Below are 14,234 nucleotides of genomic sequence, written 5' to 3' on the forward strand. Positions count from 1 at the left end.
AATTACCCCTAATGAGCCTAGCAAGCAGTGGAAGAGCTGGTAATGCTAAGTGTAAGCATGATTTTTATGTTTATCCACTATTTTCTTGTGCAAATACACAATTTTACTGTAACAACACTAACATTTTGTAACAGAGCTGATAAACCTTGGCTAGGTGTAGGCATATAGAAGGTATATCAATACAGTCATACATTATGAAGCAGTATTGCAAGCGTTGTTCTGCTTGTTCCCCAGATCCCTCCCACAGACCTCTTCCAGTTAAACAATAGGAGGAACTGGTGAGAAGGAAGGCATGCTGTTAGCTTTGATATGAATCAGTCTATGGAGGAAGATAAAACACACGATTTTATACTCCATTCAGAGCCAGTACCAATGTTTAACTTCTTGGTTTTGTTTCCTAGTTTTGTTTCCCTGAGGGCAGATTGTGCTCTAGTGGTTGCAATAGAACACAATTAAGTATAACCAGTGTCCTATCTGAGTCATCCTTGGAGGCTGAACCAAGGACTATTGGGTCTAAAAGCATGCGCTTCTATCACAGGATCTTAGAGAAAAAAACACCAGAAATCTTAGCATAGAACCAATGGCCGTGTCACGAACATCTATGAATGGTCTAACTGCGAGTGAGTGATACAGTCGCGTGGTTCACGTAGCTAACTGAAGCACCTCATTTGCCATTTTCCTTTAGAATGACCTGTGGCAAAAGGGTGAGACTTATCGTAGAGACCTGGGCTGTAATCCCAGATTTTTCTGCAGGGACCTTAAGCAAACTCTTACTTACCCCATGGGTGAGATGGGTGAGTGATAGCTAATCCCTGAGGGCTGTGAAACTCCTAAAAAGAGTGGCTCATCACAGGGGTGGTGAAGTGCCTAGAAACATTGCCAGTTGGCATTGGAAGAGCTGGGAGTAGAGCTCCTGGGGTATAGACATGTAGTCTAGTGCAGCATCATCTACCTTACAGTACCATGTGAGGCTCTTTCTCCCTTGTGTCCGGTGTTACACAATGAATGGAGTTTTTCATGTCATTGTGAGACTACCAATAGCAGGGACCAAAGGTGTTGTCTTCATACATTTACAAAAGCTGGTAACGGTGATTTCAGACCCCAGGGTATTGACTGGAGCATGTATGTAGTCTGCGTGTCATACAACTTTTTGGCCTCATCCATTTCCGAGAGGACCAGCATTCAAATCTTAACCCCGTTCCCCCCACTGCTGCTTTTTTCACAGTTTGAAGAGAAGGGCAACCATTACACATTAAGGTAGTTCAAGTAATGCTGTGCATCTCCTCCACAAGGCATACCTCCAGCTCAGGTCCAAGTACATGAGGCAGGTAGAAGTGGCATCTGTTTCCTCTCCTGTCTCTCTTATATAGTGAAACTCAGCCATGGTAAAGTAATTCTCCCAACATCTCTGAGATAAGGAAGGGTTCTCTCTGCTTTGCAGATGGTGAATTGAGGCAAAGAGAATGAATGACTAGCTTACACTTGCACAGGAAGTCTGTGGCAAAGCTAGGATGAGAACCCAGAACTCCCCAATCTGATGCAGTAACCACAAGACCATCTTTTCTTTCCACGAATGGGTAAGATAAATCTAGGATTTTCAGTTCAGGGACTTTTAGTGAAATGTCTTTGAAAATAAGAGATGAAAGAAGAAATTTGAGAAGCACCGTTTAGGAAGCATCCTCGCACATGATGGGTGCTACTGTCATAGAAATAATAAGATTATTAATCTTGTTTTGAAGGCTGCGGCAGTAGTAAAATCAGCAATATCTACCATCGCATCGTAGGAGGCTCTGATGCACAAGAAGGTGAATGGCCTTGGCAAGTCAGCCTCCATTTTGTTGGAGTTGCTTATTGTGCAGCATCAGTGATCTCTAGGGAATGGCTTCTGTCAGCAGCTCATTGTTTTCAAGGAAACAGGTAAACGGTGACCTCTACTTTATGTGCCCGAAGAGCATTTTCAATACCTCTCTTTGAATGTGGTGGTTTCTGGTAGATTTGACACAGGGTGATTTAAACTGAATGGTATCACTTGATTTCAGTTAATTTACTACTATCAATTAAATAATGAAGCGTTTTAACCAGTTTTATATTACGAAAATCATTCCCCCACACTTCACGTACACAGAACAGGAAAGGGGGTGATTTGGTTTTCAAATTCATTCATTTCACATAGTCTAAATGAAGTTTTGGTGATGTAGCACCATGACACCACAGTGATGGTCACAGCCTGCTTTTCATTGTAGCATGTAGGTTCACGTGCCTTTCATTTTGTCACCAGTATAGAGGAAGCCTTAGATGCAGGTATCCATCTATGGTAGTATTACTGACAGTGTGCTGCTAGCAACAAGTTAGGCTCTTTACAAGGAGGTGTGAGGACAAGGTCCTTTCTCCAAAGAATTACTGTGTAGGTCAGACCACAAGGAAGTGACAGCAAAAAACGCATTTTTGGGTAAAAGGCAATACCAGCATGTGTTCTATTAGTTCCATATTTTTTGTTTTGGTTTTCTTCTTTTGGGTTTAAAAATTACCTTTTTATAACTTAACACCAGGAGTTTCCTGGACATTGTGTCCAGAAGAAATTTCAGAGAGATTGTCTTGAAGATTTATTGTACATTAATCCATTTTTAATTAGGTTATCCAATCCTCGCACGTGGACTGCGCACTTAGGGATGCGTGCTCAAGGGAATGCCAAGTTTGTGTCTGCGGTTAGAAGAATCGTTGTTCATGAATACTATAACAGCAGAAACTATGACTATGATGTTGCACTCTTACAGCTAAGCATGCCATGGCCTGACACAATGAAGCACATCATTCAGCCAATCTGTGTACCTCCACTTTCACATAAAACCCACAGTGGTGAGAAGTGCTGGATAACAGGCTGGGGTCAAAGGCAAGAAGCAAGTGAGCTCCCATTTTCATTCACCCATAGGGCTAAAGTGATTTCTTGTATAAGCAGATGCATGTCCATTCCCGTGAGTGAAGTTGTACTGGATCACTCCAAGGTGGATATTGACTTATGCCTGGTTAGTCTGCCTCCTTTGCATTAATGAGGGCTGCACTCAAATGGGCTGGGGAGGAAGAATTCCTTATTTTGCCTACTGCCTTGTAGTATCTTAATTCTATTCTTCCAGTCTGAAGATGTTAACATGCTAGAAACAGTGTCTTAGGGAGGCTAACTTCAGACAAGAAAGTTAGTTCTGGTGGTAACTTGATGTTCTGCTTGGAGAATCTAGCTGACTAGAGTTTCTGTAGAACCAGAGATCTCATGTGCTCCATGTACTTTGAATTACACCCATATGGGACTAATCTTTGTATGGTGTTAGGTGTAAATTTTAAAAGAAGGGAACTTGATTAGTTAACACAATCTGTCCTTACATTTGTATTGAACAACACATTATCTTAATGGGTTGCATTGAGATCATTGCCCAGATCGGGAGCAAACCAGAGTTAAACAGGTAGTCAGGGAGCCTACAGAGCTAATCCACTAACTTACAAATGCACAAGTAATGTTTCTGAAGTCTATTAAACCATATTGGCTTTCTTTCAATATGTTTTCCAGATGACCAAGGCTCAGCAATTTTGCAGAAAGCCGAGGTAGAAATTGTGGACCAAACATTGTGTCATTCCACGTATGGGCTTATCACAGCCCGGATGTTATGTGCCGGGGTGATGTCTGGGAAGAAAGATGGCTGCAAAGTAAATATTTTTATACAGTTCAAATTAAATAATTATCTTTTGATCATCCATTGTTGCGTTTTAAGTGATACATAGTCATTGGCTAACATTTTATCAGAGATGAACTGTCTTGATGTGTACTTCTGCTCCAAAAACAGCTATGCAGAACAGACCTCTTCATCAGCAGGTGTGCCATTTGTGTGCTGACTTTGCTGGCATTAAACATATTGGCAGTGGTGGGAAAGGAAATATTATTACTCTGGTTAGCACTACAAAACCAACACAGCAAGAAAAAGCTGAGACCTACTTCTTTGTGTGCATCAATAGCACTGTTTACTAAGTTTCAGTTACAGGGCCAATGGGTCGCACAAATGCAAGTCAGTATCACAGGTTCTCAGGATAAATACTGCTTTCAAACAGATGACTCTTGGATCCCAGGTGGAGATTTCAGGGTTGACAGCTGAAGTGCAAGCAAACAGGCATAATTTTACAAGTGAATAGCATACTTGATCTGGAGTCTTTGAGAGACAAACAGAATTCTGTAGTGCCATTTGTATAGACACTTTGCTCGGTCACTAAGCTGCGTATATCTGGTCTTTAAAACTTGAGGGCCAGAATCAGTGTGTTTAAATTCTGGCCTGTACTGAGCCAGAATCCTGTCGTACTCTTTCACTGATGTTGGAAAGAGTATTTCCCTGAACCACAGTTGAGAGATTACATCCCTGCAACTGGAAAATCACAATTTGCAACATTGATTCCAAGTTCCACTGAAAATTGGAGGAAGCACTCCTGATGCAGAATATAGCTGTTTATAATTGTAGCTAGTCAAAATTAAATTTTCTAAACTTTTGTTTTGATAAGGTCATTTCATTGTTTTGATTTTGACTTCTCTGTTCTATTAGTGCATTGTGTAAGATAAAATTCAAATCTGTGAAGTTGAAATATAACATTTTAAATTTCCTGCAAAAATTGGATAAAATCAGTATATGTCTGTGGAACATACTGTCCAAAAGAAAATGTGGATTTGACTACAACTGCAGTAATTACTCTGTTGGAGCTTTGTTGATTTGGCTGTCAGTTGTCACATGTGGGCAAATTCTCAAAGTAGATTAGACTCGAATGGTAATATTGGTTTTAGATTTCTATCATGAATGTGAAGGAATTATACCATGGATTAACTATTTCTATGAAAGAATGCAAATAATACTGTTATCAGAGTACCCTAGTGATAAAGAGGATACTGCTACTGAGTTGTCTTTTCTAGCATTGTAGTTCCCTTGTGTTTTATAAAGGATCCTATAGTTCTCAGCAGGTTTCTGTATTATGCCTTCCTACTTTAAAATACCTTATTTGTCCATAAACACTTTCTTTATGCTGCAGCTTGATAAATGTACAGTGTCGTGAAAAAATTTAAAAAAGTATGCTTGGCAATGTCTCACTCATAACCTCCCACACTGTTGCTCTTTGTATGTCAGGTCCAATCCTGTTCCTATTAAATCATTTTTCATATTTTGGGTTTGAAATGCTGTTTTGTGGAGTACTATGGTTAGAATTTTCATGTTGAGTCTGATTTTGCTCCTCAGATACATGCATACAGCTGCTGATATGTTGTACATTGTCTTAACTGAATTCATCTTCTTTTATTCCTAATCAAACCTAATGGGACAGTTTATTCTGTTGTTACTAAAGTAAAATTTCAACTGAAGTTCATGGAGTTTTGCTCAAGTATATACTGTGGAATCTTACCCAGGATTTATTACTCTTTACCATAGACTATCTAAACTAAAATATTCTTTTTTTTTTTAGGGTGATTCTGGAGGACCTCTGTCGTGTCGAAGCAAAAGTGATGGAAAATGGTTTTTGACTGGTATTGTTAGCTGGGGTTATGGCTGTGGAAGACCAAACTTCCCTGGTGTATACACAAGGGTGTCAAAGTTTGTTCCGTGGATTAACAGATATGTGCCTTTGATTTTGTAATCTGGGCCTTTGATTTTGTAATCTGGTGGAAGTGGTCAAATGGGAACAAAAAGTGCATGCTATCTGGAATATCACAATTAAAATCATATTAATAAACAGTTGGTGGATGTTCGATTTCTTTACATACATCACAGATCATATTAATACCTTGGCTGCAAAACATACACAGATTCTTCTTGCTGCAATAGAAAATATAGGGCGTAAGTTCAGAGGGAGAGGGAGATTTTTGTGAGTCTGTTCAGCCTAGTGAAAAAGATGCTTAAGCTAGACCCCAGGGGTGCTAGGACAAATAAGTATCAACTTGTTTGAAAGCAAGTGGGGCCAGAGCAATAGCTGCAATGGGAACTGAACATGCAAATCACAACACTTACACAGTTTTGGTAGAAGAGCAATACTTGAAGGTGAGTAGGAACCACAAGACCTTCTAGTCTGACCTTCTGTGTATCATAGTGTCTGGGTGCTAGCTCGTCTTCGTGAGCTAACTCAATAACCAACATGAGATGGAAGGAGTACAGCCTACAGGAGACTAGACTATTCAGTGCCACAGGCAGAAAATAGAAGGAACGAAAGTGCACCTGTGCTCAAAGCCCCTGCAATGGAGGGAAGTGACTGTGAAATATAACCAGATAATCCTGGCAAGTGATGCATAACTACATGATGCAGATGAAGGAAAACAAACCACAAGGTCATTGCCAGTCTGACCTGGAGGAAAATGAGAGTGAGAACCAGTCAACCTTAGTGTGAACAAGTGGAAGAGTTGGGTCCTATGGCAGCAGCGGGTATTTCTTTTCATGCCCCTAGGATAGGTCAATCAGTATCCTAAAGAAATCAATCCAGCCTTCCTTGTGTCCTGTGAGTCTTTCCCTTGTTCCTTTCACTTCTCCCATAGTGCTTGGTGATAGTCTAAACAGTCCACACTAGTGGCTCCTCCTGTCAGGAAGGAGGAGGTAAGATGGGTACTTATGTCACAATCGGCCCATTCATCTTAACTGATCATATCCTGCATGGTGGGAGCATGGAGCACCATCTACCTTAGTGTTAAGGTCCACTAATCTTCCTTGTCACCTCTTCCAGCAAAGAGACTGGAGTAAGTGAAGAAGAGCCCAGACTGACATGTTGGAATGAGGATAAAGGATAGTAGATGAATCTCTTTTTTTCCTCCCTTCCCTCTGGCCCTCCACTTCCAAAAATTTCAGAAGCCATGCTCCGAGGGTAGTGGTGACTATTTTTTTTTTCAATGGAGCAAGTATACTAGTTGCCTGGAAGAAATAAGTCCTTGTGCTCAGCTGGCAGCTGAAAAAAACTGCTCCAAAAATGTGCTCATGTACCTATGTGTTCATATGCAACACTTTTTCTCTTACTATAAGCTGTTGAGTACACAATTGTTACTACAAGAATTTGTCTAGAATCAATTAAGATAGCTATGAATATAATCTAATCGATTCTGAGGCCTTTGCCCTGTGTGTCTGATACTTGCAATTTGAACCTAGTCAAAGCAAGCGGTTGGTATGATCCCAAAGTGGGTCATGACCACATTTTCATGGAGTTGCCAGAGCCAATGTTAGACTTGCGGGGGCCTAAAGCCAGAGACTGAGTCTCTCCGCCTGGGACCAAGGCCCAGGCCATCAACCCTGGGTGGCTTCAGCTTTAGCCCTGGATTGTGGGGTTCAGGTTACAGCCCCCTTTTCTCCCCAGGGCTTAAGTCCTTGGGGTTTGGTTTTCCCTCCATCCCCCCCGATCAGGATAGGCAGAGATCATATGGGTTTAGGCTTCAGTCCCTACTCCCATGACCTTGTAATTTTTGTTGACAGAAGGGGATTATGATGCAAGGAAGCTTGAGAACCCCTGCTCTAAACTAATGTTGGAATTAAATGTGTGCTAAAATCTACTGCTCATCAACTTGACTTCAAGTGTAGGTGTCAGAATTGAACCTAATTTGTTGATTGTATAATTGGAGGCTGATACTACCACCCTAAAAAATAACAGTTACTACCTTGAGTATTCCCATTAAGACAGTCTGAAGGCTTCAATCTCAAAAAATGCCTGTACCCGTTTACATAGGGTTTGCGTATCTTATTCGTCAATAATTTCATCAGTGATAAATTGTTAGGCATTTGCCAATATGCTATGGCCTCTATGCAATATTAAAGTGCTTAATAATTATTAATCATTCATTTTCATCTCAAGAAGCTTTGCATATTCTGATGTAGTTACTAGATCTGATTTCAGAATGAAAAGTAAATTTTGTGTCTGTTTTGGAAAATTTGAAATAATTTATTCTGTTGCCCACAAAAATCCAGATTCTATCAATATTTTAAATGATTGAGTGTGGAGAATGGGGTTAGTAAGTGGGAAAGCTTGCTAAAATCAAACTTATTAAGCTTTTTGGGAAAAATTTTACAAAACTGACAGATTAAAACTGGCAAAGGAAGGAAAAAAATCCAAACTTGGAAAAATTGGATGGGAGGGTACAAACATTTTGGGACAACTGCCAGGAAAAGACATTTCACTAAAAGTTTGTTGGAAAAACTGTAAAATAAAAAGTAAATTAAAAATTAAGTCCGTTTTTGAAGAGGCCAAACTTTGAGCAATTTCGCTGGGGGAAAATTCCAACTAGGCATAACATTGACATTGAAATCTAAGGTTCAAATTCTAGAAAGACTTTAATACATACTTCAGTCAGTGAGCTGAGTAGTGCTGTTAAAGAGTGTGCGGCACGATGAGAGCCTTAACTGAATATTCTCTTGTATCATTCTTAACTATACTCAAAAGAAGCAACTCATTCATAAACAAAGTTCTACCCAATGTCCAATGGAACAGCAATGTTCTCCTCCAGTGGGGCATGTAACTATGGTGGTTACATCCAAATTACAAGCAGCTTTGAAGCTTGTTTTTTCACTAATTGGTATGCTAGCTCCACAGCTCTGTAAATCACCTGAGAATTATTGCCCCTCTTCTCCAAGCCCTACCTTGAAACCTTTCTTTCACCCCCCCATACTAGTGTGTCCACATGCCTTTATGATTGATTGAACTCTTACATGGTGTATTAGATTTGCTAAAGCAAGATCCGCAGAGTAGAATTTGTCTTACATTTCTGAAACTTGTGCGTGTGCTGTAAAGGGGAGGTTCTCAGAGGATGAAATAGGATTCGGGTATCTAGTTGTCCCTTGTGCCTTTTGAAATCTGAATCTTAAATCTTCCATTCAACTGACAGATTATGGTACAGGTGATTTGTAATATACTCTAATCTATAATGTCCTAACTTTCATAGCCTACAAGTTCCTAAAATGGGATGCATTTAAATGGCTACAACAAAGTATTAGCATTCAAACTACCGTACTACAATTTCTATCCCAGCTTCCTATGTAACACTGAGAAAATCATTGTGCTCCATTGCCTCAGTTTCCCCACAGTTGACTAAAATATTAAACAATCCACACACATTGTAGTTTTATGCAAAGATCTCTCTTAGCAGGCATTGTTTTGCATTCCCCAACTATACGCCTGATCTTGTAGACCATACGTACACAAGTCATTAAAAATCCGTATGCATTTTGGCTAAGTAAAGACGGCAGCAAATTGTGTACTGCAAACTTAGAGACAAGGCTTCTTATGTATTTTAATTCATTGTGTTTTAAGGGCTAAAAAAGGAAATCTAAGAGGCTTACTTCACCAGTGCTTTTTCTTTTCTTTTAAAGTTTCTTCTACTTTAAATCAGACAACTGCTAATCAATCAGTGAGACATGTATAAGATGGGATGAGAACTCGAAAGAGAAACATTTGTGTGTGGTTCTCTTTAGAATTCCTGAGTCATGACAGGATAAGATTGCTTTCAAGCAAGTTCCTTCTGCATTCTATATCACTTTATCACTTTCGGGTTTACTTTTTCCCTCAATTGACTTTAGTACTGGGATCTTTAACATTATAAACATACTGCGTTCAAGGGCTCCAGATCAATTTGTATAGTGGGACTGCTTTGACCATTGAACCAAAATGTAAACCCTATTTATGATGGAAACCATGTCAAGCCAGGGGATACTATTGCTGCACCCCCAAAACCTCTAGTTCTGCCACCTATGACTACATTTTCTTTAGTGATATATGCAAAATTTCATGTCATTTGTTGGGTTGCTCATTTAAAGCAATTTGCTCCAGAAAGGTAAACTTGAACTAACAATATTTGTGTGTGTGTTCTTCTGCTGTGTGACATAGGCACTACGCTGTCCTTTTTAGAATTGTAGAAGCATTGTTTCTGAGGAAAACTGACCTCTCAGATCCCTGTGAATGTCTCTAGGCTTTCTATCTGGTGTCCAGTAGAAGACTGATGCAGTGAGATCAGCTTAGATTTTATTTTGTTTGTGGTCCTTTTTTGCACATGCACAGTTGGGAAATGGAAGTTTTCTCTTGCTCATGTATTCTGAAGGGAGACGAGCAGCTGATAGGCTCAACTGACTGAACGATGTGGAAAACAAAGAGTTACAGTAGTGCTGATTCTTTTCCTTCCCACCTACTTTGAATGCAGACTGGCTCTCTCTTTAATCAGTATGCTGACAGTGAAATGAGAGGCAATAGGAAAAAGTGCACCTTATTCAAGTGCCTTTCGGGATTTTGATGTTGACAATTGTCAAAAGTGAGTCGTCAAAGCATAATGATGCAGTCTTTCCCCGCCAAACGGATCCCTGTAGTATACAGCATTCCAGCTCCCAGTGATTCTGAATGTGGATCTGGACAGGTAAGGGATTGCAACAGAGCACGATAAACATGTTTTATTCTTGGGGATGTAGTTGACTGAGTTCACAATAGTTAAAATTTGGGCAAGGAAAACTGCACCTGCTTTATTGTCTGTCATTGACACTTTTCCACTTGTTTTTCTTTAACAGAGTCTGAATCTTCAACATATTCGGTCTTCTCAAGAAGAAATTTCATGTCTGCAGTGTTGTTTTTTTAAACAGATGAATATGCATTTCTGGAGGGGGTGGCTTCTTGGAATTTTACCTCTGATTTCCTTAGTAGCCACTATATTTGTGTTGGTCCTGTACTATTCATTATGTAAGTGCCATTCCTTAGTAACATAATTTATTTTTCAGTACCCATTTAAGTGCTGTCTCCATTCCATATTTGGACAGGTACCATGTAAAAAGTAGGCTGCTGAGTTTTTTCACCTTGTCTATGATGATTCATAGACAGTTAAATGTGTATGGTAGACAGTGGTTAGAGAATAATGAAGGTGTGGATTGTGCTGGACACTGGATAATCACAAGGGCTGCAGTTAAGACACTTAGTGCCTGCATGCCATTGCAATTCATTCATCTTTTCAATGGGATTGGGATCCTATTAAAAATTCCCACTTTTAATATCCAAGCCTAAAATCATAAAATTTCTAAGCTTGTGAGCCACTAATGATGAAAACTTAAATTTTTAGCAAACTGAATGTATAGGTAGAAATCTGACATTGGAGGGGAGCAGAGCACAAGTTTTGGCAAATACAGAATAATATTCTCACTGAATATTATCCTCAGCCATGGTAGATTGATTCATACTGTCATATTTTCACATACTTCAGTCGAGTAACATCAAGGTTAAATCAGTTCTTTCACAAACCTCTGCTTCTTGTATGTTTGCAGTTGCGATGGCCTATTAACCTTTCTAATGCATGATCCTGTTCCTGCAGCTCCAGCATTCTCCTTTATCTATATTGGTGGAAGTGTAGAAATACCCAACTTGACCTACACAAGTGATCTCGCTGATCCAAAGTCACAGAAATTTATAATGCAAGCAGAAACAATCCAGAGCTATGTAAGTACTCACAGGTGACATAATTAAGAACACAAAAACCTTGTATTACTCGAGTTGAAATCCTGTCTTTAAAATTCAGAGCTATAGTAGAAAACTGAGGTTTGAGTCATAGGTATCTGTTCTTTTCTTTCAAAGTAATAAAATCTAGGATTAGTCTGGGAGAGAGTCAAGTTACAAAGCTTAAGACAACTGCCCTCTTTAAGACAGGGCAAGTGGATGGGAGGCAATTCAACCTGTTAATCTGCTGTAGTGCGTTGGGAATATAATGAGCCAAGTGCAACCTTGTTGTCTTACACTAAATGGCAATATTTTTTTTAAAAAAAGGCTAGTTCAAAGCTGAAAATGTTCAGCTTTTGTAAAAGAGCTAAAAGTGAACTTATTTTTTGTTCAGCTTAGATTCCCTGTACTGATCTGTTTCTGCTTGGGTGTGAGTTTTTTAATTCCAATTCTAAATTATTGCACAAATTCTATTTTGGTTCCTCTCTCCTCACCAGCACAACAATGCTTGCTTTCTTGCGCTTCTCATACAAGTTTGTATTTGTGAGATCAATACTGTTTTCTGGGTCCATGCTAACAGAGGTCTTTAAGCACAAAGCCGCCTTCTGTTAGCCTGTATTTCCCAACAGAGTTAATCTTGTGTCTCAAAACTGCTTTGTGCGTGGCCGACATGAGTTTGCCGTGACTGGATTATAAACCAGAAATAGCAGAGTTTAAATAATGAAAATACATAAGGTAGTTTTGATTTTTTTTTTTTATATTTCCTACATAACCCTCTCCCCTATTTTGGTGAAAAAAATAGTTCATTTCCACTTTGTTCAAACTGAAATGGAAGTTGAAATGTGAATATTGCTTGCTATTCTTACCTGACCAGTAACTCTTACTACTCTGTAGTCACTTTTAAAATGCAATTTACTGGTGAAGTGTTAATGGCAGGATACTTGGAAAAGTTAGTGATTATCTAACAGTCTAATTTAACAATTTCTTTTCTTCTTATATTTAGCTTTCTAATTATTTAACTGTCAGTTTGCAGAACTATATGAGTCTTCTACATTAGGGAAATATTACTTGAAAACTGTTGTTGCTGCATTTAGGTAAGTCCTTTTCTAGATGTACTAAATGACATGCGTGCACATGTGCTTTTGTTTTTAATGGCTTTTCTGGGAGGGATATATAGAGTTTGATAATATGGAAAATAAAGGCAAGTTCAGTAGCATACTTAAAATCAAGGGGTAAATGTGATGAGATAAATACTTAAGATTTTTTCTTTCAATACTCATTTGTTACTGAGGAAAAGTTGATTGGTTGTGGACTGGTTTTATGCTGGTTGAAGGGATTGCTTTCAAGCCTAGACACTTTTCACAGCAGTTGTCAATAGACATTTTTTGTTCTCATCCGCTATTTTGAATACCTGTTTATTTGAGAAGCCTACCAATGCAACACCTGTTGTGGCATCCTATAACAAAACTGACAGGTGTACGTTCTGATGAGGCACTTTATATAAGCACCTGCCAGCAAGGCTGGTGCATAAAGTAGAATGATCCCACAGTCAATTGCATCTGTAATTTTTTGGAAGACTGAGCTAGTGGCCATTTTGGGGTGGAGTCTAGGGGCACATCTTCACTTGCTGCACTGGAGGTTGGCCTTCTGGCATTCAATTTAGCAGGTATAGTTAAGACCCATAAATGGAATACTGAGGGCAGCTCCATCCGATTCCTGTACTCCTCGCAGTTATGAGGAGTAAGGGAAGCCAATGGGTGCATTTGCTCCCATAGGCCTCCTACTGTGGGGACACTGCCAAACTTGGCTTAAGGTAAACTGACTCTAGCTATGTATTATACGTAGCTGGAGTTGTGTACCTTATGCTGGCCTTCCAGGTCTTGTGTAGACCTGGCCTAGGAGTCAAGAGGCATGATGATCTGCCTTTTTATGCACATAAATCAGTTGATCCAGCCATGGCTTCTTCATGTATGTTCCCATTCAGAGTGTTTTTCCCCCCCTCTTCACATGAGTCATGTTAATGAGGGACTATGTGGTTCTCTGGCTGGCCAGAATATGGGTATATATTTGTGATGGCATTTTTCAAAAGGCCTTGACTTCATACTATTACAGGAGTTTCAGCATTGACTTCAATGCAAGCTGACAAGACAAATCAGGGTTTCTCAAAAAGCCATCACATATGTGTCCTTAAGAAAAATTGTTCTAGAGTATTAATAAATAATAGTAAATTAAACAAAAACTTGATATCATTCTATAGATCAGGGTTTTTTTTTTTTTTTTTAAGAATTTTCCTCAGGTAAGATTTTTTTCAGCATTTATCCATATCGGTTTTAGTTACAGATCTGCCTTTATCCAACTTGTTTCGGACTAGTCTATGGGAAAAGAGAATTTTACAAGAGGAGGGCTCTGTCTCTCTATATACAGCAGAAGTTTTGCAGAAAGCTAATGCTGACATATACTAGCTGAGACTACAGAATTAATCAGAATCAAACTGAAAATGAGAACTGAAACTAATCTATAATATATTGTTTCCCTCCACAGCGAAGGAGAAGGTGGTCTCCGAGCTTACTACTGGAATACATTCTGGGCACCGCAAGAGATAGTTGACTCTTTCAAAAGATTAACCTCACTGAAACAAAAGGAAATAATCAGTAAACATACACTTCAGACTGCTAATTCTTCTGCTGAATCCTTTCTTATGACAGATGATTTTGATCTCTCAACAACGGATCTGTTTGGTAACAACCTATCCTAAACTCCTTCAGGTTGTGTTTTGCTCGCACAGCTGA

At 39.3% G+C, this 14,234-nt stretch overlaps 2 protein-coding genes across 4 annotated transcripts in view; both read left to right on the forward strand.

Moving 5' to 3' along the window:
* The window catches only part of TMPRSS7 (transmembrane serine protease 7), a 59,260-nt gene extending 53,519 nt beyond the window's left edge, over positions 1 to 5,741 (forward strand). For all 3 annotated transcript variants that reach the window (XM_075908545.2, XM_089773100.1, XM_089773107.1), the window contains 4 exons: positions 1,740 to 1,917; positions 2,633 to 2,901; positions 3,560 to 3,696; positions 5,482 to 5,741. In XM_075908545.2, coding sequence (XP_075764660.2) covers positions 1,740 to 1,917; positions 2,633 to 2,901; positions 3,560 to 3,696; positions 5,482 to 5,652 — 755 coding nt within the window. In that variant the 3' untranslated portion in view covers positions 5,653 to 5,741. The remainder of the gene's footprint in view (positions 1 to 1,739; positions 1,918 to 2,632; positions 2,902 to 3,559; positions 3,697 to 5,481) is intronic.
* Positions 5,742 to 10,225: 4,484 nt separating this feature from the next.
* Positions 10,226 to 14,234, forward strand: part of LOC102460566 (suppressor of tumorigenicity 14 protein homolog) — a 36,796-nt gene continuing 32,787 nt past the window's right edge. The window contains exons 1-5 of the mRNA XM_089775869.1: positions 10,226 to 10,384; positions 10,533 to 10,701; positions 11,324 to 11,448; positions 12,472 to 12,539; positions 13,987 to 14,183. Of these exons, the coding sequence (XP_089631995.1) occupies positions 10,301 to 10,384; positions 10,533 to 10,701; positions 11,324 to 11,448; positions 12,472 to 12,539; positions 13,987 to 14,183 (643 nt within the window). The 5' untranslated portion in view covers positions 10,226 to 10,300. The remainder of the gene's footprint in view (positions 10,385 to 10,532; positions 10,702 to 11,323; positions 11,449 to 12,471; positions 12,540 to 13,986; positions 14,184 to 14,234) is intronic.

The sequence above is a fragment of the Pelodiscus sinensis genome, chromosome 1 (genome assembly GCF_052426305.1).
Source record: "Pelodiscus sinensis isolate ZL-2025 chromosome 1, ASM5242630v1, whole genome shotgun sequence".
Taxonomy (NCBI): domain Eukaryota; kingdom Metazoa; phylum Chordata; order Testudines; family Trionychidae; genus Pelodiscus; species Pelodiscus sinensis.